Source organism: Drosophila takahashii, chromosome 3R (genome assembly GCF_030179915.1).
Source record: "Drosophila takahashii strain IR98-3 E-12201 chromosome 3R, DtakHiC1v2, whole genome shotgun sequence".
NCBI lineage: Eukaryota > Metazoa > Arthropoda > Insecta > Diptera > Drosophilidae > Drosophila > Drosophila takahashii.
In genome coordinates this window covers 15,985,835-16,011,379 of record NC_091681.1, presented here as the reverse complement: position 1 = coordinate 16,011,379, position 25,545 = coordinate 15,985,835, and the positions used below count along the sequence as shown (strand labels likewise).

The window sequence follows — 25,545 nt, the reverse complement described above, 5'->3', positions numbered from 1 at the left end:
AATTTTATTAGTTTCGTGTTTAAAAATATTTTAATTATATTATAGTTTCTTTATGATGATAAGTTTTAATTACCTATTAGTTATTTGTATTAATTAGTGAACAAACGAAATTTTATATGATAAAAAGCGAATGAGCGTAAAATGTAGTGTGTTAATGTTAAAAAATACAAATAAAAAACAAAAATAAAACCAAGTTTATAAGTAAATTCGAACCAACGTGTGAACTTAATTGTGGTATAAGCCACACAGAAGATTGCTTTTTATTTCCATCAACTCCTCCCGAACTCCTCCCCCCTAGCAAGCAAACTTGTGCCAATGACAAAGCTTAACTAACAATGTTTAAATATCGAATCCCCAAAGAAGATAAGTAAACAAATGTTTGTCAATTAGGTCAAGTGAAGAGGCAAAACAAACTTTTTGACCTGTACCAAGTTCGAAAACTTATACAAACGAATAACTGATACAACAAAGAACATTTTTGGCAACCAACCATTTCGGACTAAGAAAATTAAGCACAGAAAAAGGAAAACTAGCAGGAAATACTAAACAACCTTTGGCAATTACAAGATTGAGAACAAAAAGGAAACAAACTCAGTCAGCAAACACACAACAAAAAATGGCGTTTCGGATACAAAATTCTAAAATTCAGGTATTACAAAAAAGAAAACAAAAATACAGATAGTGTTGTATAATGTTAAAGACAATTTTTGAGCAAAGTAAAAATAAAAGATGAACTATTTAGCTATTTATACAAGCGAGGCAAGTGAACAAACTTTGCGAGTACGTGTAAAATTTATTAGGTGCTTTTATAACAAAATATTTGGTAGAGAAGCGAAGGACCTCCTCCCCCACATTAATATACTAAAATATATACATCTATTTTTCTCGAAGGGCATCCACTGTATTTTAAAATGCTTTTAAATGGAGGAGATTTAGAAACGAAACCCCGAAGAGGGTTCAAAACTCTTGTAATTCAGTTGTGAGCGATTCGCACATTTTGACGATAAAGGGAGAGGTGTTTTTTATAGTTTTTAATCGAGGAGGGCATTTTAAATCGTAGCTGAACTCTCCTCAAAATATAGAGCTAAATTTATATCTACATTCATCTGAACGATGACATCTCTAGTGGCAATCGAGGTTACATTAAACACTGTTGTTTGCGGTTTGTTTAGTTAATTGTTAAACGATAAACGGAAAGCAAAATAATATTCTTAAGTCAATGATTGAACGGCACAATTCTGAAGTTACCACGCGACATTTGAGTTTAGTAGTGAAATTTCCCAATTTATTATTTGCAATTGACTTTTGAAGGCTTTGTAAAATATTAACAAAAGAATATATATATATACATACAACTTATTTGTGAAGTTAACTAATAAGCCAGTTATTGTGAAACGTATTTTGTAAGCCACGGAACACTTAAGACAAATTACGAATATTAAATTATAATATACAAATACGATCATATACAGGATAGCGTAAACCAAAACCAAATCCAGAACAGAATATTTAAATATTGAAATGTGCAAATCTTATTCGATCGTTAAGAATACGTCTGAGACAGGGGCTTTCGAAAGAAAGTATTTAATTAGTAGTATCCATCTGAAGGGAGGAAGGAGTGCGTAGCCCTTGAACCTCGAAGACAGTCACGGTCATCACCAACAATCCACATACACAAACACTCGAAACACACACATATATATGTATAAATAAATATATACGATGATAAATTTATTGAATAAAAGAAAAATATACATTCATAATTATTTGTTTATTGAACTGAACACATTTTCTTAGGTATTAATATGGAACTTAATGAAGGATATACTAATTAATTGAGATTAACAAAGTGGTTCGCTTGAGACCCCATTAAGCTGATTCCGCCACTTCTACGGGAACCTCCTGAATGATACTTCTCGCCGAGGACAGCACACTGATATCGGCGCAGTTTATAAAGGTTTCCTGGGCACCGCATCCCATGGCCCCAGTTCCATCCTCACAGACGCCCCAATTATTTCCCGCCGTGTAGGTCCAGCGCAAAACACAGTGAATGCAGTTAAGATCACTGGGAATTTTCAAGATTACCTTGATTTCGCCAGTGGCTGTGTTGATATCGTATTTCTGGCTGCCATCGGTGAAATTCAAGGGATACTGGTTGAAGCAATTTTCCGACTCGCTGCCGTTTTCATCCAGATTGCAGATGTGGAACCGGAAGTAGCCCAGATGGTTTGCCGTTATCTTGACAGTGATTTCCGCCTCCGTTAAGCCAGCGTAGCTCTGAACAATCACTCCACTGCCGTACTTTCCGCCCAGCTCATTGGGACGCGGCTGATCCAAACTCCAATCGTCGCCACAAAGTCCACAGTTTCCACCATTTTCGGTTTGTTTCTAGGGGATCAGAAACATAATTAAACACAATCACTTAGGTAGTTTTCCAGAATCAACCTTACCCAGAGGCCTCCGCAATATAAGGCATTGTCATCGTAGTTTGTTGGCGCCGAGGAATCGTAACGCCAACGCGATGATCTACCTGCTGGACTCAACATCATGCCATGGCCTTCCAATTCGCCCAGCGAGCACAAAATGCTCAGACCCACAATAAAGATCACCTCCAAGAACTGCATTTCGCTTTCACTTTCGCTTTCTTTTTGGCCTGAGACCTCCTAACGGAGGGCTTATATAGTCCATATTCCCAAAACCTTATCAGTTGCCGGGCGGTTTATGCTTGTTTTTGATTTTTCGCCAAATAACCATGAACGCTTCTAATCGCTTAATAATCTTCATTTTGTTTATGGTTATTGGTAGTTAAAATTTGGGAGAATTCGTAGTATCTGACCTGGGAATTGGCAAAACACCTATGACACATTCTATAAACAATACGACAAAAATTGGTAATTGAATCATTATAATTTCGAAGTATTGTTTATTAGCCCATTGGTGTTTAGCGCACTAACGCCAGGTTGATAAGAGTTCAATGCTTAGGAAATATTTCACGGTTAGGAAAAATTTGTTAACCAAGGTTAAAGTGCCTCAAGTACCATAGTACTCATTCAGGCACTGAAGAGCAGTACATAAATCAGCCAAAAACTCCTCCTGATGGGGTAAAAAACCAGTATCGGTTGGCCCTTCAGCTTACAAAAGATCTGTTATCATATTTGTGACGAAAATTGATTTGAACCCAATAGACATCTGAGTTGAAGAACGCGAAAATGGTATTAAATTATATTTATTTAGTTCAATTTACTATAATTTTTCGTCACAAAATATGATATCCGATCGTTTTGGATGTTGAAAATGTGAATAAGTTCGGAGACCATTTTATGCCAAAATATAATCAGGGAAATGCATAGATATAAAAGCCAATCACACATTTTGTTGCTTTTATAGCACATTATCTTATTTATTTAAACAAGCATCTCTTTATAAATAAAACTGTTGTCAACAATTTGTTTGTGTTGCGCTGCCATGATATAAATATACACCTATAATGTTTAACATACACAGTTTACAATGTTTTCCAATGTGGTATGCATATACTTTTTTAAATTTCTTCTTGGAGTTAATATATTTATTTTTTCGTTTAAAGTAAAATTACAACTACATATAGTCTTTCGCTTTCCTCGTAAATAAACATAAATAAAATATATATACTTTATATATTAACATTGAAACACGCTGTCTTTGCCGTTTTCTTCGATTTATTCTTCGTCGTCCGCTCCTTCTTTATTTTTTTTTGACACTGAAATCCTTACCAGCCCCTAAAAATTTCAGTTGGTTTTTTTTTCTTGTGTTGGATGTTTATGCAATTAGCTTGAAAATTGACTGTTCGGTATGTGTAGACATTTATCAAACATTTTATACAAGTTGCGAAAGTAATTAACATTCATAAGTAATTCATGTGTTGTTGTTGTTGTTGCTGTTGATGGTGCTCTTGTTGCTCTCCTTCTTGAGGTTTGTTCTTGTTGTTGTTATTTTCGCTGTGGTTTGTGGATATGTGTGTGGATATATTTCAGCACGCCTTAGTTTAATGTATTCATTTCGGCGGAATTGGCCAAAGGATAATCCAGTTCACCTAGGCGAGCAGCCGGTCGTCGTGGTCGATTAAACTAAAGGGAAAAAAGGAAAGTTTATTGTAAATGCATTTTCAACCATAATTCCTAAAGTCAATTTATAATTCAATTGTGGTTTTAAGATTTCAAATGAATTTTTTAAACACCAAAAGTCATAAACTGATGCATTTCATGTTAAAATTTGGTTACATTAAGAATATAGAGCACCTACCCATGATCTCATGATTTTGTAGAGCACCTGACGGGCGGGATAGTCATTAAAGTCGGCCTCGGGCGCCACCGCACCCTGTTCATTCGGCGCCATCATGGGCAGCAGGCCATTTGGACGCACGAAGTCCTGTTCCTGCCCTCCGGAGGCTGTCTCGCCCATTCCCACCACGCCCACTCCCGTTCCGGACCCGGATCCGGTGCTCAGGGAGCGCTTGCCATGACCACCGTAGCACACATGACCGTAGGCCTGGCATCCCTCTGCAAAAAGATTGAAAAGTGAATAAGTCAAGCAGAGTTTAAGGTAACTCATCAAAAGCTTTTAAAGAGTATAAATAAGGCAGCCAAAAAAATTAATATAGTAAAAATAAAATAACCATTTAATTTATGAAGTTAAAACATGTATGCTTTAAAAAAAAGAAAACAATAAATAGAAATAAATTTATTTTTGGTACATTTAATAGCAAACATTAAAAATTCTAAAGTATTCCCAAAATTATCTAGTTAACCAGCGATAAATTGGCTAAAAAGGCATTCAACAAATGAGAAATGTCACTGTTCTGGAACCTAATCGATTTTAGGAACCCCCTGCCTTTCACCTTAAGTTCTGCCGATGGGTGTGCATTTCCCAACGCACCCACCCCCAATATTTCCTACATTACTTTCAGATAGACTGCTCTGCTCCCATGGCTTTCGTTACTGCCGAAATCTTTAATCGCTAGCCAAAAGCTCAAGAGAGACATCCGGCGATAACCATTTGACCCCATGACGGTTCAGTTTCATTTTGTTTGCCTGCCTGCCTGGCTGTGTGTGAACAAACTTTTGACTTTCTGCTGTTTTTGAATTTCCGCCCACACAAGGCAAACATAAATTTTCCTGTTGCACACTTGGGAGTTGTCCTTGACATACGCAGGATTTAAATTGAGGTAGGGGAGCGGCAGGCAGGACTTGGCTAAGCTGATGAGTTTCTGTAATCTCAAGGACCTTGGTTATTTAAGGAAGCCCCATCGAGTCTGAGTGCCTCTGAATAAATAGAGTTTTTATATTTTTAATTTTTTATCAAATAAGTTTTGTTTTAATCCGTTTCAAAAATATTTTATATTTGAAAATTTATTCTAAGGTAAAATTCAAATTAAATAAATAAGTTAAAAATAAATGTTTGGCTGTTTTCTTACATTATTTAGCTATCCGTTACATCCTTGATTGCCCGCCCTACAATATTGCCCATGTAATCGCTTGGGGAGCTCTAAATAAGTTAGCCTGCCAACATCTTAAATGCCGTTTCAAAGGCAATCAAATCACAAACTTTTGGCCATAGAGAGCGAATGGGAAAACAGATGGGTTTTGGATGGAAGCGGATGTCTTGAAGTCAGAAGTCTCCTCGAGTCGCCTGACATTCACTATTAATAATTTCAAGGAAAACGATTTCGCACATGGCTCGTGTGTCTGAGATAGTTGCAACCTGCTGAGGGAAATGGAAATGGCTCCCCACTTTCCCCCATTTTCACAACGCCCTATTACGACGAACTTGTTGTTGCCATTTAACGTTTCCCACAGCTGGAAAAACAAAGACGCCACGTTTGTTTGCGTTGCATTAAACTGCAACAATTGATGCTGCCTCGATGGGCGGCGAGTGTGCGGATATCAAGCCACCCCCTTTGACACCCATTTATGGCTTTGTTTTTCGCGCTTCAATTTAATGAATATTTCATCGAAAGTTCACCTGCATATTTTCAATGTGAGAGCTTTAAGGGCAAGTGCATCAGCAAAAATATGTAGGTGATATTTAAAAAGATAACATCATAAAAAGGTTAAAAGTGTAAAATTATGTTTATAAAAAAAAGCGCAAGTGTTTTTATAAAATAAAAAAATATTTAAGAAAAAGTTCCTTTCAATTATTTTATGATATATTTAATTTAGTTATTAATTTGTTATGATTAAATGTAAAATGTATGTTATTGCTTAAAATTAATACTTAAATAATTTAAAATAAAGATATTACCCCATATTTAACAAAACAAAAAATAAACAAAATTAAATTAAATAATCGTAGTTCGCAGAAAAAAATCTTAAAAATAAATACTAAATTAGCTTTGATCTTGTTAATTAGCCAATTTGTACTCACTTTTCGCTTGGCTCTGTTGCGCGGCCAGGACCACGGTGCAGATGACGACCAGCAGCAAAGAAATGGTGGATTTCATGTTACCTGCAAGAAAGGAGCGGAGACAAAGGGATGAGCACCTGTTGAAGTCTGGCATTCTGGCGATGACATTGTGGCTTTTGGCCCTTGGGGCGCTACACTAATTAGGAAATCCGAACACAGCGCGGCGAGCGAGTTGAAATCGAATCCGATTCCTAGAGTCCACATGCAGTTAAGAAGCTAATCCTGGGCCGCAAAAACTTTTGAACTATGATTTATGTAACGCCCACGCAGCCACACAAAGACAATTAGCCTGGGCGTGTATGTGACTTGAGGGCTAAAAGGTGGAAGTTCCACAAACATTTGTTTATTACGTGCTTTGAATTTTCCAAGTGCTCATCATCTTGCGGACATCTTACCCAAGGATATTCAGGATATTCATAGATAAAAGATAAGTCATTTAATTGGTTGGGACCTGCATGAATATCCCACTAAATTCGAGTTTGTGTGTGGGCCTAGGACCGAAATTAAACCGATTAAAATTTGGCAACAGCTGATGCTCCTTCATAGCATCAATCATACGCCATGTGTTCGTAATTAAGTATTTTATTAGGTAACGAACCTGTTTTCTTAGAGAAATTTAGAGAAATTAAAAAAAAACAAGAGAGAACGCTATAGTCGGGTGCCCCGACTATCAGATACCCGTTACTCAGCTAATCCGCCGTAACTTTTTAACGAATGGTCCGATTAAAAAATTGATAAACACAATAAAACTGCATTTTTACTTTTCCAAAATATTGAAATTTTTAAAATCGTATATAAGCGATTGTGGGCGTTAGAGGGGGCGTGGCACCGTTTTGAAATAAACTTGCGCTGCGTAGGAACTCCTAGAATCTGCATGCAAAATTACAATCTTCTAGCTTTTATAGTTTCCGAGATCTCAGCGTTCATACAGACAGACAGACGGACAGACGGACAGTCGGACAGACGGACAGACAGACGGACAGACGGACATGGCTAGATCGACTCGGCTAGTGATCCTGATCAAGAATATATATACTTTATAGGGTCGGAAATGCTTCCTTCTAGCTGTTACATACTTTTGCACGAATACAATATACCCTTTTACTCTACGAGTAACGGGTATAAATACTTTAAAATATCATTCAGAATAATTCCAAAAAACGAAAACGAAACAAAAAGATCAAATATTATTAATTTTTTAAGCTTTAAATAGCTAGTGATTAAAAACAGAATTCAGTTTTAAAGAGCTTAAGATATTAAGCAAAATAACAGCTGATGATAGGAAAACACATCAATCATACGCCCCGTGAGCGTAATTTATTTTATTATTGAGAACCGAACCTGGTCGCGTGTCGCCTTTAACTGCAGCTTGAATAACTCACCTTAATCAGACTGATTAGCTGTTCTGGGTTTTGTGCACTTTATACGGCAGTTTTCTTTGTTTTTTGCTTGTTACAGGGACTATCAGTTCGAGTTAGATGGCCACTATATAATCACAGATATGTATGGTTGGGGCGGATGTTTTTGCCAATTCCCGTTTGATATGGCAATTCCACCGTCCGAATCCCTGAGCGCGATTTCACATTTTCAAGCTCCCGCCAGCGACTGAGGCCGAGCTATAGAGTCGCCGGATCTATATGCCGGCATCGAAATCTCGACCCGCTGATAAACGGCGATCTTACCCGTAATCTCCGCTCAATCCGTGTCACGCGCACTTACGCCCACACTTTTCCATTTTCCCTACCCCCAGATCTATGGACTATTTTCAGTCACTGGTCGGGCTAAATTTATGACCAGCCGATAAGTGAAAATTAATATGTAGAGCGCTACTGGCGGCAGACCAATAAAAATCAACACAATAAATGCAGGCAGGGCAGCCCACGCAGTGCGAAAACAATAACAGCATTCTCATTACACGAAAAAATATATAATAATTGTTTACCAAGGCGCAGGGTCGGCCGTGCCAGCACTCGACCCTTGGGCTTATCAATTTTCCCAGCTATTTAGTTGTGATAATAATGCCTTAATGAGCTGTTGCCTGCCACAATTCTGTCACTAATACCCGTTCAAAAAGTCGTAAATCGCTGGTTTCAAAAACTTTCCACAGGTGCTGGTGTTCCCTTTAATATTCTGATGAGCACTACAAAAAAACTAGGCTACTAATTAAATACATTTACAATTTACATTTTCAAATATTAATTTACCAAATTTTACTTTAATCTGATTACAAGTTTTTTATGCTTTGATGTTTCGTTTACTTTTAGTTACTTTAAATCTTTCTTAAATTTTATGACTTTTTTCGAATGTATAAGTATTTTGTTTAAAATTAGAATATTTTTTAAGTACACCACCGAAAGCAAAGTTCAAGAGCTGCCGATCGGTTTCCGTGTGAAATTCTCTAATCACAGGCTGATAACTCACGCAAAGACAAAAACAAACAGCTGCGAACCAGGTCATCCAATGGAAGCGTGCCTTTGGCACAAATCATTTCAAATCGGATCAGATCAGATTGTTCTCGCCGCGATAAGGAGATACAGAACAATGGGCAATAGATTAAGTACACTCAGTCAAGTGGAAGGAGACACCAGGAAAATCAAATTAAAAGCGGCCAGAAGTCGGGTCAAGAGTTTGAGCGGTTTTCCGCGGCTTAGCAAAGTCTGCAGCCAAGTTGAAAGTTGAAAACAGTAGTCTTGTGGAAAGTTAAGTTAAGAGCAGGTTAACTGGTGGATAGGCTACTTCAAAATTGTATCCTTGTGTGTATTAAATGCGATATAAATAATTTTATTTAAAAAATGTTTGTTTCCATTTTGTTGATTGCAACTTTGTCTATTTAAAGTTAAAAAAGCTTTCTATTTTTATCTGCCAAAAAATATTTTGTAGGGTTTATTTTCAAAATTATAATATTTTATATTTTTCCATTGGACATTCTTCATATTTCTCAAAAATGTTGAGTTAAAATCTTTATTATTATTTTTTTTTTAATTACATTTAAAATGTTTAACCCTGTAAGTGTAATCCATGAAAAGGGAAACCCCTAAAGTTAAAGTCGTTGCGAAGTTCTCTTTTCCAACAGCAACAAGTTGTTAGAAAATGCTCATCTGTCTGTTATCCTCCGCTTAGGATAAATCATGATTTATACAGCTGCTTGCAGGAATCTCCTGAATTTTAATATCTTTAACTTTGTCTAAGGCAAATTGGTGATTCTACAGCGATTTGAAGTTTCCTCTTTGAGCGAGGAAATCTAGCCAGCAGCGTTTAAGTGGGAGTTATTAAAAATAAATCAAAGCGGATAAGGAAGTAGCAAGGCCCCCTTCGCCATAATTATGGCTCCAAAATCTAATTTGATTCAATTAGATAAGACAAATAAACAAAAACGGGCAACATTGAAAGCGTACCGTAGGGCATTGGCAAATTAATTGACCAAGTCAAGAGGCCAACAATTAAAGTAAACAAATGTAAACGAGAATGGGCGGGTATCTTGGGATTAATTAGAATGATTAACTGATTTAGGAAGACTTAATTTTATTAAAACGTTTTAATATTTATAGTCTTCTTATAATCTTTTAGTTCTTAATATTCGATTTTTTAAACTATATTTTCTTTTGCAAAGATTTGAATTTTTGTATTCCTTTTTGGAGCCTGAAGTAATTATTTTAACCATATTTTTGGACAAAAAATTTCATGATTTTTTCGAATATTAAATCCAGTAAAAATACAGCTTTTTATTTTTAATTTTAATTTTTTTGTTTTAATTTTTCTTTACTTTCACACAAACTTCTAGCACTTTTTGGTCAACTCGGGCGGCACTTACTTGCACTTAACTGGTTGGCTACTGTCCAAAGGAAATGTCCTTGTCTTTCGTCCCGGTCGTCGACGTCCTCGTCCTTGCCAGATGGATTCGCTGGGCTGCCGCTGCTGCTGCTGTTCGATTGCAAGCCGGAGTTCTTTTGGTGCTGCGAAAGGAAAAGCGTCCAGCTTTATAGCTGCAACATTGACTCCTAGCCGTGTACGTGTATGGGTGTGTGGGTGAGTGTGCCACTGTGTGCGTGGGCCAAATGCTTAAACGGCCAATCAGAAGCGAGCAAAAAGCCGAGCGACACACGAAGCACATTTGCCTAGAAGTATGCAGCGATATTTTTGGTCGCTCGAAAATTCACTTTATGCGTGGGTGCAAAAAGTCGAGTAAAAAAGGGGGTGAAAGGGGGCGAAGTAAGGTCGCTTCGGGGGACGTCAAATTAGCAGCGCGCTCAGATTTATTTGCTCGACATCGCCGAAGCCAGCGGATATGAATGAATTCCCATCATTGGCAGTCACGAGTGGCTGCTGACGTAGTTGCCAAAATCGCCATTTGGACCCAGTGCACTCCTAACCCTCCCCAACCCCCCGTAACACCCATTTAGCCTCAGCTTAGAGGTCTGCCCAAAATCCGAACTCAGAACTTAATTACGCCTAAATCCAATTGACCAAGTCCCCAAGCGAAGGCTTTACAGATTCCCTTTGAGCTGCTCATGCATTTTAATTTTATTTATATTGGCTATCTCTTACCCAAGAAACTATAAGGGCACATCTAAGAATTTCCAGTTACCAAAAAACCTACCACTTTTAGTTTAAATAATTTCCTAAGAAAGATAAAAATGATTTGATATTTGTTTTTTTAAGTTCTGGGTTTTGAATTGATTTTTATTTATTTTATGGTACCAATAATTACTTGAAAACTTATTATATTGAGTTTGCTTAAAGCTTTTTTATTTTAAGGAGCCAAAATTAGTTATATGTACATTATAAATTAGCTATAACGTTTTAATACACCAATTTTTAACTTTATTGTGTTGACAGTGACAATTCGATTTTTAGTAATAGCCTATGTGTTTCTTAACTTTTCGCTTTCTCAGCTTTTAGTTGAAAATAAGCCTTTAACCAATTAATTTTTATTTTAATAATTATTAATATTACTGCAAATTAAAATCTATATTAGACCTTTCAGCAATAAATAAAACGATTTTTTAATGTCAGTTGCTGTTGAGTTCAGATGCAGTCAGAAATTTAAAGTTTTTCCCTGGGTCATCAAATCTCGTTTGCACATCAACAGGGCGAGCAAATTGATTCGCCAACGACTTGTTTACAACAATTGGCACCTCCACCTCCGATTCCATGTCCATCTGGTGTAATCTGTCCGCTTGAATGCGATTTAGCCTCCGTTTGGCTTTAGCCTGTTGCTACAGTGAATATCCCCTATCTCGCCCATCTCCCCCGCAGCTTATCGCTGAGCACCAAAAACAAATTAGCCGATAAGCAGCTGACGGTGCTCGAACGCCCGGCGATCAAAATATTTGACAACAAACACAGGGGCAGAGTTAGAGGCCCCGCAATCGATGACTTTGCCCAACGTTGATCATCTGTCATCTGGAAAATGCCAAATCCTTATCAGCGAACAGCATCATCTGACCGACTTTTAATTAATGGGAAACCCCATAGATAGGGAGACATACTTCCTATTAGGGGATCAAAAATGATACACCTGTGTATTTACTTTGAGTTCTTTGATTTCATTTTTTATTTAAGTGCATTTAGGATAGATCGAGTCCTTCTTACTTCTTCTTCAGGATGGAGCTGACGACGGCTGGGGCGGAGTAGGTGGTGATGGGGGTGGCGAAGGCGGGACCAGCGGCATAAGTGGCCACCGGAGCGGTATAAGCTGGAGCACTGTAGGCGGTGTAGGCAGGAGGGGCAGCAGCGTAAGTGGAGAATCTAGGAGCAGTGTAGGTGGAGTAGCCAGCGGCATAGGTGGCCACAGGAGCGGAGTAGGCCAAGGGAGCAGCAGCGGAATAGGTGGCTGCATAAGCAGGAGCTGCGGCATAAGTGGCCACTGGGGATGCGATGAGGCCAGCCTGGGCGGCGGCAATGCAGAGAGCCAAGACGATGAGGAACTTCATGTTGATTTGGTTGGTTTGGGTTGGATGTTCTGTCAGTGACTGATGCTGTTGCCAATTTCGACAACCATTTTATAGGACCGGGTTTGAGAAGACAAAATCTTAATTGGAACACAATGGTCACCGAAACTCTTTTTCTGCTGACTAACGTTCACTGAATGTTTTTCGTCTGTTACCAGCGCATGGCGTTTCAAATCGTTTACTTCATTGTCACTTAGCATTATCCCACTTGGTTTTATAGGTAGGTTTATTAGTACTTATTCTATACATAGTGTTTAAGCTTAGGTTTTAATAATTTCTTTCTCATAAATAAAATTCTAGTTATACTTTTTATTTCATAAGTAATTAATATTTAGTAAAAGTGAGGTAATAGATTAATGGTTAAATTTTTTGGAATTTTTTTATTATACCCTTGCAGAGGGTATTATGATTTCAGTCAGAAGTTTGCAACGCAGTGAAGGAGACGTTTCCGACCCCATAAAGTATATATATTCTTGATCAGCATCACTAGACGAATCGATCTAGCCATGTCCGTCTGTCCGTCCGTCTGTCCGTCTGTCCGTCTGTCCGTCTGTCCGTCTGTCCGTCTGTCCGTCTGTCCGTCCGTTTCTACGCAAACTAGTCTCTCAGTTTTGAAGCTATCGCGATGAAACTTTCCCAAAAGTCTTCTTTCTATTGCAGGTAGTATATAAGTCGGAACCAACCGGATCGGATAACTATATCTTATAGCTCCCATAGGAACGAAACGTTAAAAAAATTCTAGCTTCGGTGTTTTTTGAAATAAAACCTTCTACTCTTGGAAATATTATTTTTTAAATATTTCAGAATTTCGAAAAAAATATTTTAAAAATCGGACGACTATATCATATAGCTGCCATAGGAACGATCGGAAAATGAATGGGAAAGTTACACAGAAATAAATTTTAGCTTTTTTGCTTTTTATTGTATTCTCTTCTACTTTAGAACATGACTCTTTTTAAATATTTCCGAATTTCAATTTTCATTTTATCAAAATCGGACGACTATATCATATAGCTGCCATAGGAACGATCGAAAAATTAATGGGAAAATAATTGGAAACAAATTATAGCTCCGTTGGTTTTTATTGTATTCTCTTATACTTTTGAATTAAATTTAACAAAAATCGGACGACTATATTATATAGCCGCAATAGCTGCAAAATCATATTAAAATAATACGAAATTTAAAATTTTTGCGATTTGTAAGTTAATAGGAACGATCTGCAAGGGTATATAAGCTTCGGCTGGCCGAAGCTAGCTTTCTTTCTTGTTTTTATTGCACTCTTTCCAGAAATATCAATAATATTTTGACAGCAACTTCAGCCAATTGATATTTAAATATGTAGGACAAAACCACAAAGTGCCCAAAGCAGAAAAGTAGCTTCCACCTATTCAGGCGAAAACTTGAAAGAATTAATCCATTTGATACGCCGCTGGTTGGCAATAATCGAGGTGCGGCTTCCGCGTTCAACGAACATTACGCACCAGAAATCTCGGTGCGGAGGCAATTGTGTTCTAATTAGGGTTTCTGAAATCGCAAACCCGTTTGGAAAAGTGGCGACAATTGTCCTATAAAATGGTTCAAACTTTGGAGCAAAATCATCAGTCACTGACAGACCAATCAACCCAAAACAACCAAATCAACATGAAGTTCCTCATCTGCTTGGCTCTCTGCATCGCCGCCGCCCAGGCTGGCCTCATCGCATCCCCGGTGGCCACTTATGCCGCAGCTCCTGCTTATGCAGCCACCTATTCCGCTGCTGCTCCCTTGGCCTACTCCGCTCCAGTGGCCACCTATGCCGCTGGCTACTCCACTTACACTGCTCCTAGATTCTCCACCTACGCTGCTGCCGTTTCTGCCTACACCGCCTACAGTGCTCCAGCTTATACCGCTCCGGTGGCCACTTATGCCGCTGGTCCCGCCTTCGCCGCCCCCATCACCACCTACTCCGCTCCGGCAGTCGTCAGCTCTTTCTTGAAGAAAAAGTAAAAATAACTTACCAGCTGTACTTGTTGATCTACCCAAGAAATGAAAAAAACACAACATTAAAAAAATAAATCATAACACTATAATCGATTTAACACTGATTTTTGTATACCTTGGGTGAACTAAACTTCCGAAGCAACCGATAATCCCGTGTTGTTAATAGTAATGCGGCCCAAAAATTTAGAATTTTAACATACTTTTCGGCGAAACAATATTCATATACGTCGCTCTTTGACTTGTTGACCCATAATTAAAATGAAAGATATTATTGCTTAGAATCAAACTAAGTTATTATCTATTCATTTCACTTAATGAAATTTAAAAAACACCATAAATAAAAATCAATTACACGTTTTTTTATAACTTTATTAAATTGTTTCATACAGATAAGCTCTTGCAAACTAATTTAATTTCTGATACACATATTCGAGCTGGATAATTGGACGGCTTGCGTTTCAATTGGCCTAAAAACAAACCAACAATGAATTCAAGAGTAAATCAAAGCATTAGGTGATGAGATTCCCGATTTGGCCAGAGGTCTGAGCTGAGTTGGAAGAGTTGTAAGAGACAGTGAAGAGTGGAGCTTAGATTGGCTTAGCAGAAGGAGCGTAGAAACCAAAGACCCAGCAGGGAGCTAAGGACGCCGCTTACGCTGGCCAAGGAAGGAGTGGAGGCTCCATTGTGCTGGTTGCAGATGCGGGGCTGCGGGGCGGATACGTATTGGCAGATGGTGCCGACGAAGTTCACCTGGGCGCGCTCATTAACCTTCTTGTCGAATTGCTGTAAATAAAAGAATAATAAATATATTTCAGGAATTAAAAAAAATTATTTGTAACTTTTTTATCTACATTTCTTAAAATACACTGTCTTAATTTAAATTTTGAAAAGGTCTTATTAGGATAGTAGTATAGCATTACAATTTTAATTAATTTTATTAAAAAAAATTTTAATTTATTTAATTTTTAATATTAATAAAGTGAATGAGGGGTATATATTTATTTGAAGGGAATTTGTTCAAAATATTTGTGGTGTTATTTAATTTTAGTGAAGGAAATAAGAATCACAAAAATATATATTTTAAAAAAATTAAAAATATTTGAAACTCAAATAAGAGCTAAGGCCCTTTTATTATTTTATTTACCAACTTATTATAATTTACTGACCTCATTGAACAAGATGGTGGGCACGCTGGTGAGTGGTTCCTTGAGTCGCTGGGTGGTTTCGCCGGCCTTCTTGAGGAGGGTGCTGCCCTCGGTGGTGTTGGCGCAGGTCTTGATGTTCTCCCAGCTGTTGATGTGGTTCTCCGAGGCGCATCGCTGGCCGGGATAGACGTTGTCCGGGAAGTTCTTGCCCGCCTTCATCAGGCAGTTGATGAAGTCGATGGTGAGCGACTCACGGGTGAACTCCACCTGGTAGGAGTTGGCCTGGATGTGCTCGATGGCGCAGGCATGCACCTTGTTGCCATAGCACTCATTCGGTCCGTGGTGGCAGGTGAAGGACGTCTCGGCGCCCTGGGTGAAGAACTGCGGAGCAAGGAGCCCAAAAAGAGCCATGCAAATGAGCCATTGTCCTGCCGACAAACGAAGGGCTAGAGGCCACTCACCTGAGACTTTCCGAACGGCACGAAGGTGAGTTCCACCACATCGCGCAGCTCTCCCTTGACCGCCGGGTAGACCTGCTCCGTAATGAACTTGGCACTGTCCGGACACAGGGACTCGTAGTAGATGGAAATGGGAACCTTAAAAATGCAACAAAGTGCGGAAAATTATAAAAATTTATTTTAAAATTAAAATGTATACTTTTTTATAATTAGTAATAATAATTTTAATTAAAGAGTAGAACTTTCGTTACTTAAAGGCGAGTAAGAGTAAGGGTAAAATTTCTCCAAAAATGTATTTTATACCTCGAAGTCTCCATAACTCTTTTTTGGGGTTTTGAAAGTTCGACATCTATATTAAAATAATATATTTTAATTTAATTTTCTATTTATCAAAATTTACGTTTAATTCGATACATATTTCAACTGCATTTTATTTTCTTTCAGTGAAATACTTGCACTCGTTTCAATTCCGATTGGGGGTGCATTTAGTAATTTGCATTTTTCGAGAGTGCAGCCAAGCCAAGGCATGCAAATCACATGCGGCTGACTGGACAGAGTCCAAATATTTTTACTCTTTGTTTATCAATTGGGGACAATTGCCACATGCTCCAATCAACAAGCCAAAATATTGTTGAACTTGAGCCGGCAAGCATATGCAAGTTATAAATAGGAGAACTGTATACATGTATTGTGTTCAGGTGTAGAATAAATCAAGAAGTGATTTAAGAATCAGATTTAATAGTAATTAAAAATCGAAATGTTTATGATTAGGTTTCTAATTTGTTAATTAATTCTTCCCATAAATTTATCACAAAGAATTTCCAATGCTCCACCCAGAAATGTAAATTTTTTGTTAATGTTGGACTCGTGACACATTTGTTTGTACATTTGCTTTGGGCATATGGCTTGATATCTTGTGTGTACTCCCTCAATTGAAAATTAATTCACAAATGGCGAAATATATAATAAAAAAATTCCCTAAGGCAGACAACCAATGCTGATCTCAGTTTTAATTCTATTATTGATCAATCGATCATACTTTTATACTAGGCTTTTGTTCCGAGCATCATTAAATGCTTTAATTTCAAAGTTACGTGCTTGTAACACAAATGTTTATTTATTAGTGATTTTTCAAACAAATGACATTCGTTTAAAGTAATTTTATGTGATTATTTTACCCTAAATTAAATCTGTGTGTCTGATAAATGTGAACAAATTGAGGGGGTTTGAACAGAAAAAATTACATTTTATTCTAATACTTATTTTCAGCTCGTGACCAAAGCTCAAATGCTTGAACAATGCCAACCAAAATAGCAGAGGAAAATAAAAAAAAAATAAAATAATAACAAATGTGTGTATATACCAGCGGTCGGCAGCGCCCTACTAAGTGAGCATAGGGTTTTGTTCCGTCGGCGCTCTGCTCCCACACGTATAACGTAGAACAGCGGTCAGCACACAAATATAAAACAAAATGTCAACGTATGTGTGTGCCGACCGCTGGTATATACGCAAATGCAAATTGCTTTTGCTGGAGTTGAAGTTATATAAAACCTAATGACACATCGCTGAAAGAACCCGCCATTCTTCTCGATCTAAACAACAACAGAAGCGGCCATAGCTGAGTAAGTAAAGATGTTTGTACCATATGTGCACAGAAAGAAATAAAGCTACTCTGGGGTGTGATAATAAATATATTTACATATATTAACAAAGTTGTGAAAGGTAAGGTATATGGCAAAACATGTACCTGAATAATGTAAAAATCTATCAGCCAGGTATTTATGGAGGAATTTTTCAAAAAATATTTTAAAAATGTTTATTTTTAAATTGCTTTATGTTTTAAAAGTAAAAATAAAAAACGGTTGATAGTAAAAAGTTATAATTTTTATATATTTAAGAAAATCAAAAATATATCAAAAAAGGTTTGAAAATCGGAATATAACAATATGGTTGCCATAGTTTAACCCCTTTTTTAAGATCACCTACAGTTATCACAAATTTGTTCTGTGTAGAATGAAGTTGCAGTGGGGCTGCCGGCTATGCTCAGCACCGGTTCCCTCTGTGAGAAATCGAAACTGGTCTCAGAACCGGTTCTTGGGCCCGAATGAAAATAACAACAGAGCAACAGGGCGCTCTGCGGGTCTTATTTATAATGTCAATTATGCTCTACGCTTTTCCACTGCGGCATTTTCCGATCCGCCTGGTGGCACAGTTCGTTAAACTCTCGAAATGCCACTTGTTGCTGCCACGAAAAGGGTGCAGCTTTTCTATGGGTTTATTTTTCCTATGTACTACCACCACTACTTAGTTTTCCAACTTAATCACGTCTTCGCCTAGATGGTAAGTCGGTATTTCGGTGCCCCTGACACGCTTTGCTGTTGTGTAATGATTTAAGTTTTGCCTACTGATTTTTTCGCTCGTCTATTTGCGGGTTGTTGTGGATTTTCCCTGAGCCGGAAACTCACCTTTGCAGCACTGTAGGCAGAGGCAATCAGGCAGCTCATCAGGAGGCACACAGCGGCTATTTTGTGACTCATTTTCAGGCTTCTTGTTCTGAGAACTCTTGAAAGTGCTTTTTTATTGTATATGTATAAGCTGCTGACCACGTAACGAGCGGCAGACGTGATGTGAGCGGTTCGGTGGCTGAGCGCGAACTGTTGTTTGGTATAGAGAGCTTGGCGTTATAGACCCAGACCCCAGCTCCCCAGCGGATTTCCAGACTGGAACGAAGGCGGCAGAGAAAGAGTCGGACCTGCCTGCACAATTTGGGCTTGGCTTCGTTCGTGTATATACACGGTAATATTCCAGAGTCACGATCGAGAGTTATTCCAGTCAGCGATAGAGTTTAAGCTTAGGCAAGAGGAAGCTCATAGCAATTGGAAGTTTTAATTGGGTTGAGTGACAGATATTTTAAATACCTATGTATTTTAACAGAACTTTATAAGCAAAGTTTTGCATTTAACTTGTTCCATTTTTAAGTGACCCTAAATACTTTTTTTTTAAGGTTGGAAAATAAGGATTAACATTTTTCATAGCTAACGACCTCAGCTAAAGATCATCGCTAATTTTCAAAATATTAATTTTTAAAGAAAATTTTAAATTTTAGAAAATGCTAATTTTTAAGTTCGTAATGCAAATCGATTGGAAACAAAATTGTTAATTTTTTTTTTTAGAATATGTCAGCCAAAATAATGAATTTAAAAGAATGAAAGTAGAATATAAGAATTTTAGGGCTAGTACTCAACACAACAAAAAGTCGTCCAAAACAAAAAACTTAATATGAAATAAGATTTCTTGACGTTTTTTTCATATGAAGTTTTTTGTTTTGGACGACTTTTTGTTGTGTTGAGTACTAGCCCTAAAATTGTTACGAAAAGTCTTTTTTTTGTAATGCTAGGGAATTTCTTTGTTGTTAGAAACTTTTCGGCACCTGGGGGAAATCAATTTTTACAAGCCGACCGGCCCCACAAAAAGTGGTCTAGAGTACATTTGCGTGAGTTTTTATAAATAATGGAATTACAGATTAACATGCACAAGTCCAGGGAGCTTTTAAATCTCTCTTCCTAATCGCGAAACCGAAATCCCTTGGCGATCAAATCTTTGCGTGCTTCCAGAATCTCATCCTGAAGTTCCTTGGCGGCCTCGGGACAATCGTTAAAAGTGAGAGTTCTATAGAGAACAGTCCAAACGGAATAGATCTGGGGGTGAGATATTATAATAGTATAATCACAATTAGTTACTTTGTTATCTATTAGCAATATTTCCGAGAACCTACGCCGAAAATCACGAGGAGCAAAAGAGGTAGAAGCTGAATATGCAGGAAGTACTTGCTAGTAAATGCCGTTTGCACAGTGCCCAAAACAATCGAAAGATAGGGCAACGCAAAGAGCGATGCGTAGAACAGCCAGCGTTGCAGGTTTGTCATATTTAATTAATTTTCAAAGATAAACAAAACTAAATCCAAAATAAAAACACGTAAACATAAAAGTGTGACCGCGGAATTATCGATAAATTATACCGACCGGCTTTAATAAATATACCAAAAATATTCCAAAGAAGGGTGTCTTCGCTGACCTAGCGGATACACACGCCTAAAATAGCAGAGACACCCTCCTTTTTGGGGTATCTCCAATTGGAATTGGAATTTCGCACCAGTCAGATTCGGACAGTTAGCATTTCAAATTGATAGACGTAGTTTAAAACTCGTTAAAACTCAGATTTATTTAAACGTTGGTGGGCGTGGTTTCTGCTGCGCCCACTGTGCATGGCGTATTGGCAAGCAGGTCAGCCGTTCGGCAGCCAATTATTTGGAACTTGACCTCGTTCTCGGGCAAAGTGCCGCCCACAAAGAGTTTCGGCTGACTGCTCAAGGCCCAGAGCTCCTCCTCTCCTTTGGAATTCCGGTTGATCTTGAGGCCCGTGACGAACTTGATCTTGTGCGGATTGTAGGCCACCACTCGCAGTTCGTCCGCCGTGTAATTGGAACTCTCCTCCTTCCACCTCACCAGGGCACCCAAACTGATGAGGCTGCAGAAGAGATTGCCCGACTCATCCATCACCTCCGATTCGCACTGGATTCCCCGGGTTCCCAGGATGCGGAAGTGATCTTCGCTGGCATTCGGCGATTTCCAGTGGGTTTCGTTGTTGATCAGGGCGAGGGACACCTTCACCTCATCGAAGGCGTTCAGCGTGTGGAAGTACAAAAAGCGTTCTGTGAAGAAAGATTATATTTTAGGAATTATTATTATTTTAAAACTCCTTTTTTTAATTGGTTTTCTCGATCTCAAAAGTGATCCAAGATCAACTAAATCTCAAATTTGAAAAAAAAAACCACTTTTGACTCAACTTTCGTTTGATTTCAATTACTATTCTTCTTAAGATATGAAAAGACTAATTCTTAAATTGAAAAAATTTATGTTAGTTGATCTTGATCTTAATTTTTTCTGGCCGTATCTTATGGGTTTTCGGGAAATACAATTTTAATCTCACCTTCCACTTCACTGGGACTCAGGCTCACTGTGAATATTCCCGCCTGCGAATTGCTGGAGCGGGCCAATCCCCCTAAAGGAGAAGGCGGCTTCATGGTCTCGTGCTCAATGCGCCAGGATCTACCCGACAAGGAGTCGAAGACGATCAGGCCATATCCCCAGGCATCAGCTATATAGGCCTTTCCACCCACACAACGATTCGGAGTCCCACTCTCCGCCAAATCAACAACCAAAGCGGTGAAGATGGATACACTGGGGGTGTAGGATTCGGGGGGAAGTGAGTGCCGCTGTATAAGTTCGTCCTTGACTAGATCAAAGGTAAGAATTTGGGAAGGACAAAGCTGCAGGGAGTTTACCTGACCAGAGTCCACCACCCAGAGTCGCCAGCATTCGTCGATCTGTAAAATGAAAAAATTGAAAAAGAAATTAAAAAAAAATACTGTGAAATAATTAAATAATATGGATTTTAAAATTTAGTTGGAAGAAAAGAACCAAAAGTAAAATTGGATTTTTTAAAGAAATGTTTATAATTATCAAAATAGTAGCAAAAACTTTCGCTTGGCTTTAAAAAAAACAAAAATGATAATATTCTGTATCTGGTCATCTCATTACGAGCGTTAATGGCATACGAACTCCTCCAAAAATATTAAATAAATTATCTTAGGCCAAATAAATATGGCAGATATTATAGAGGCCAAATATCTCTAATATTTTAAGAAAATAAGATTTACAGCACTCACATAGGTTCTGATGGCCGAGGTGATGCCCGAGCAGTTATTGGGCGGCACATGCCACTCTTCACTGGGATACGCCTCCAGCCGGGGATTCTCCACCACCGCATTGTCTTCCGCAACCACGGTGGCCAGTGTAAAGGGCGTGGCCATGCCAAGTCGCGGAATTGTTAGGAAGGTGCGATGTCTGCCCTCATCGCCGTATTCAATGTCCACATCCACCGGCAGGAAGCGATTGCCCTTGGACAGATCGTCGCCCAAACTGAGGTTCGTCCATTGGTGCAGAGTGTGCAGCTCCTTGAGGACCAACTGCTGGCCCTGAACTGCACAAAATAAAAACAAGCAGAGGGCAATCATCACAAACTAACTGAGGACACCTGCAAAGTGACAGTTCCTCGCGGTTCAAACGGTTTCCGAAGACTGAAGATGCGCAGGTAGACCCAAAAGTTCTTAGCCCTTGGTAGAAAGTACACTCAAAACAATTACTTTAGAAACCATAGTATTTTTATATGGTAAATACAGAAAAAATATCGATTTAAAATGGTTTATGGACTTTAACTCCGTCTAAACACCAAATTTTTTACGAATAATCTTATAAGTTTTCAACATTTAAAAATCCTAAATGCCAAAACTTTAAATAAATATTTTTTTAGGGGTTCCCGCCACATTACTAAAAAAAAATGTTTTAAAAATGCATATCAAATTCGAACATTTGAACATCCTAAATGCAAAAACTTTAAATAAATATTTTTTTATGGGTTCCCATAAATTAAAATATTATATTCGATATTTTGAATCCCACCACATTACTAAAAAAAATGTTTTAAAAATACATATTAAATTCGAGTTACAACTGGTCATTTATTTTGTCGAGTGTAATTGACCATCAAAATCAAAGACAAAGGTCGTGTACCTGTGGCGGCCAAGCAAACACTTTCGAATAGTCCCGAGATTTATGGATGGACATCTTTTATGACGGCTTTTAAGAGTGTTTACACAGATCTTAAGGGTCTCCGATGCTGTGGGCATCTAAAACAGCGGTCGGCACACACATACGTTGACATTTTGTTTTATATTTGTGTGAGTAATTTGCACTGGGCAGCTCATCGATGTGTGTGTGCAGACCGCTGTTCTACGTTATAGGTGTGCGAGCTGCGCGCCGGCAGAACAAAACCCTATGCTCACTTAATAGGGCGCTGCCGACCGCTGATCTAAAAGCATCCCCGCCCCTGTAGCAGGTCGTCAACATCGCATCGCAGCACCCGATAATTGATTTCCCCGTAGTCGATGGTTCCGGCAAATATCTTCTGCAGACGATCCGACAGCAGCCACAGTTCCTCCCGTCCATCTGACGGTCTCCGGATAATCTTAAGGCCACTCACGAACTGCAGGGTAACCGGATTTAGGGCTAATAGCTGGACATTTTCCCGTATATAAGGTCTTCGTATGTCCCAGCCAAAAATGCCGATGGGCTCGAGGAAGCCACAAAACCAAAATCCTTGCCGGCTAATCGCATGCGAGGCACACTGAACTCCTCTCCTGCCGAGGGTCACAAATTCCGATAAAGAGGACCCAAAACCCTTTTGCCAATTTGTGGCATTGTTTAGGATATCCAGGGGAATGGCCAGCTCCACATCGTTGGACAGGGCGTGGAAAATCAGATGGCGACGCAGTCCCAGTCCCAAAGGAGTCACCGCCAGGGCCAAAGGGCCGTCGAGCAGCTCGAAACTCTCACCGGCCACCGTGTGGGTTCCGAATTTGGCATCCGGATAGGTGAATTTGTTCTCGATGCGCCACGAACTCTGACCCACCACATCGTACACCACTATGGCCTTGCTCGTGGGATCCGCCAAGTAGGCAAAAACATCCTTGCACTGCCCACTCGGTGGTGGATCCCTAATATCCGAAAAGATATTCACAAATCTGCTCACACCCGCTTTAAAGGAAGTTGCGGGCAGCCGATAGCGATGAATCAACTGGTCGGTGGCCAGATCAAAGACCACCACTTGGGGCGCACAGTGCTGCACGAATTCAATCTCTCCACTGTCCAGGATCCACATCTGACCACAGGCATCGATGTGAACCCGATAAACGGAGGTCAGCCCATCGCAATTCGCTCCGTGGCTACTGTGCCACTGGTAACTGGGATACGCCTGGATTTCACTGCCATTTTCACGCTGCACATTCGTCACGTAGGCCAAGGAATATGGAACTCCCTGGCCAAAGCGGGGTGAGGTCACAAAGTGACGAGCTGGACCGCCATTAGCTGGGAATTTAAGTAAAAAATATATAATTAATAAGAGATCATAACAAGTAAAGAAAATTTACCACATAAATAATACAGTTTGTTTAAGGAAAAAAAATATACATTTAGTCATAAAGTAATTTTACAAATAGTAAAAAGTTATATAATTCTAACACCTACTAACAAAGTAAAGAATTTGACGAATTTATTTTTAATCATAAAAAAGCTTTAATTTTTTAACGCCTACTAACCAAGTATAGAAATGGACGGAAACAACGGTGTTATTTATAAATATCGATTAAACCAATCTATCAACAAAATAATTCGTCGTCGTAATCCTCTTTCTGTGACTCCCCGAAATATTTATATTATGCTTACGTGGGTAATAAACATCAATGTCGATGGGTATGGGACTATCCGGATTATAGCGACCATTTCGCAACACCTGCTCTCTTTCTTGTTCACTGGGAAAACCATATTGCAGGTTCTTCCATTCGAAAACTCTTGGAATGTCCTTGAAATCCGAGGGAAACTTGAAATCCGAAAAGCTTGGCTTGGGTCGATTAATGTGATATTGAGCCAGGCAAATATTTGGAAATGCGATCCACAGAATAAGAGCTAGTATAAGTCGCCTAACGAGAAAAAAATCGTTATCACAGAATGATTACACCAAATTAAGTAGTTTAAGATTTACATTTTTAGGTTTCTTTTTTGATGCTCAGTGAGTGATCCTTACTCGAGGGCTCTTGCCATTATACTAAACTACCAGACCCCAAAAAACCATACAAATTGTGAGAAAACAAAAACAAAAGTCATTTTAAGATGGTATATCTTACTTGCTCCAACTGGTTTTTAAAATGTATATTGTATCAGTTTGGTTGTTTATTTTCGCTCATTTCTCTAGAGTCTCTTCTTTTGATTTCATACTCTGGGTAAGGGTATTTCGCTTTTATAAGAACGTTGGTAAATATGAAATTATGTTTATAATTTTGTTAATATGAATTTATATCATTTAATTTATTTATTATTGTAATTTAATTTATCAAATTATTTATTTTCCATTTTATCTTTAATTCTTATTCATATAAAAAGTAGGTATGAAATTTGATATACCTTCGTTGCTAATTCAGTTTTATAAAGAACCTATTCAGCCATTAAGAGTAAAAAATCGTCATCTTGTCGAATTTAGAAGATTTATTAGACTAAGAAACAAACATAACAAACTAGAGTTCGTCAGGTACGAGAGTGTTGATTTAATGTATTGACATTGAAAATATCATGGACAAGTCATGGACTGATTTATGTCAAAGCTCTTATCACCTGTCTTGCTAACCAAGCTTATGAATATCCAAATGCCCATGATTCAGCCAGTGGGATTTTATGGTTTATTGGCCTCAACAGATGAGGGCTACAGGCGCATAGTCATTCTTCTTCACCTATCCACCTATTTAATTTAAGAAGTGAACAATTCTTGTTATCACTATGGACGGCAGTCCATGTAGTGACGAAGCGCACCAGGAGAGTGTGCGAAGGCGACTACTATTATATAGCCGCAAAATTGAAAATCGGCAGTGATAGTCCGATCGTAATGAGTAATACACCA

At 38.5% G+C, this 25,545-nt stretch overlaps 8 protein-coding genes across 9 annotated transcripts; 1 reads left to right on the top strand and 7 right to left on the bottom strand.

Annotated features, from left to right (window-relative positions):
- Window positions 1-1,806: 1,806 nt before the first annotated feature.
- LOC108054904 (uncharacterized) lies at window positions 1,807-2,633 on the bottom strand. Its single transcript, XM_017138006.3, has 2 exons — window positions 2,451-2,633; window positions 1,807-2,388 (listed from the first exon to the last, which is right to left on the bottom strand). Exons 1-2 carry the CDS (start codon window positions 2,622-2,624, stop codon window positions 1,870-1,872), a joined length of 693 nt encoding a protein of 230 aa, XP_016993495.2. The 5' UTR covers window positions 2,625-2,633; the 3' UTR covers window positions 1,807-1,869.
- A 735-nt stretch (window positions 2,634-3,368) lies between these two features.
- Window positions 3,369-10,388, bottom strand: CCHa2 (neuropeptide CCHamide-2). Of its 2 annotated transcripts, none has more exons than XM_070216882.1 (4): window positions 10,253-10,388; window positions 6,403-6,483; window positions 4,282-4,538; window positions 3,369-4,106 (listed from the first exon to the last, which is right to left on the bottom strand). In XM_070216882.1, exons 2-4 carry the CDS (start codon window positions 6,476-6,478, stop codon window positions 4,020-4,022), a joined length of 420 nt encoding a protein of 139 aa, XP_070072983.1. In that variant the 5' UTR covers window positions 6,479-6,483; window positions 10,253-10,388; the 3' UTR covers window positions 3,369-4,019. The 2 variants fall into 2 exon arrangements, with proteins under 2 accessions (XP_070072983.1, XP_016993506.2); XM_017138017.3 differs by lacking the exon at window positions 10,253-10,388 and adding an exon at window positions 7,824-8,059.
- A 1,641-nt stretch (window positions 10,389-12,029) lies between these two features.
- LOC108054334 (vitelline membrane protein Vm26Ab-like) lies at window positions 12,030-12,374 on the bottom strand. The gene has a single exon (XM_017137632.3). The coding sequence runs from the start codon at window positions 12,372-12,374 to the stop codon at window positions 12,030-12,032; it is 345 nt and encodes a 114-aa protein (XP_016993121.2).
- A 1,645-nt stretch (window positions 12,375-14,019) lies between these two features.
- On the top strand, window positions 14,020-14,381 carry LOC108055159 (cuticle protein 16.5-like). The gene has a single exon (XM_017138792.2). It carries the CDS (start codon window positions 14,037-14,039, stop codon window positions 14,379-14,381), a length of 345 nt encoding a protein of 114 aa, XP_016994281.2. The 5' UTR covers window positions 14,020-14,036.
- Window positions 14,382-14,749: 368 nt separating this feature from the next.
- GILT1 (Gamma-interferon-inducible lysosomal thiol reductase 1) lies at window positions 14,750-18,647 on the bottom strand. Its single transcript, XM_017143581.3, has 4 exons — window positions 18,444-18,647; window positions 15,982-16,116; window positions 15,542-15,901; window positions 14,750-15,158 (listed from the first exon to the last, which is right to left on the bottom strand). The coding sequence occupies exons 1-4, from the start codon at window positions 18,513-18,515 to the stop codon at window positions 14,973-14,975; spliced, it is 753 nt and encodes a 250-aa protein (XP_016999070.2). The 5' UTR covers window positions 18,516-18,647; the 3' UTR covers window positions 14,750-14,972.
- An 815-nt stretch (window positions 18,648-19,462) lies between these two features.
- On the bottom strand, window positions 19,463-19,987 carry Dpm3 (Dolichyl-phosphate mannosyltransferase subunit 3). The gene is made up of 2 exons (XM_017144793.3): window positions 19,754-19,987; window positions 19,463-19,676 (listed from the first exon to the last, which is right to left on the bottom strand). The coding sequence occupies exons 1-2, from the start codon at window positions 19,901-19,903 to the stop codon at window positions 19,542-19,544; spliced, it is 285 nt and encodes a 94-aa protein (XP_017000282.2). The 5' UTR covers window positions 19,904-19,987; the 3' UTR covers window positions 19,463-19,541.
- A 183-nt stretch (window positions 19,988-20,170) lies between these two features.
- On the bottom strand, window positions 20,171-22,069 carry yellow-e3 (L-dopachrome tautomerase yellow-e3). The gene is made up of 3 exons (XM_017142361.3): window positions 21,707-22,069; window positions 20,968-21,364; window positions 20,171-20,689 (listed from the first exon to the last, which is right to left on the bottom strand). The coding sequence occupies exons 1-3, from the start codon at window positions 22,052-22,054 to the stop codon at window positions 20,202-20,204; spliced, it is 1,233 nt and encodes a 410-aa protein (XP_016997850.2). The 5' UTR covers window positions 22,055-22,069; the 3' UTR covers window positions 20,171-20,201.
- An 839-nt stretch (window positions 22,070-22,908) lies between these two features.
- On the bottom strand, window positions 22,909-24,695 carry yellow-e2 (L-dopachrome tautomerase yellow-e2). The gene is made up of 3 exons (XM_044394118.1): window positions 24,679-24,695; window positions 24,321-24,574; window positions 22,909-23,963 (listed from the first exon to the last, which is right to left on the bottom strand). The coding sequence occupies exons 1-3, from the start codon at window positions 24,693-24,695 to the stop codon at window positions 22,909-22,911; spliced, it is 1,326 nt and encodes a 441-aa protein (XP_044250053.1).
- Window positions 24,696-25,545: the final 850 nt, after the last annotated feature.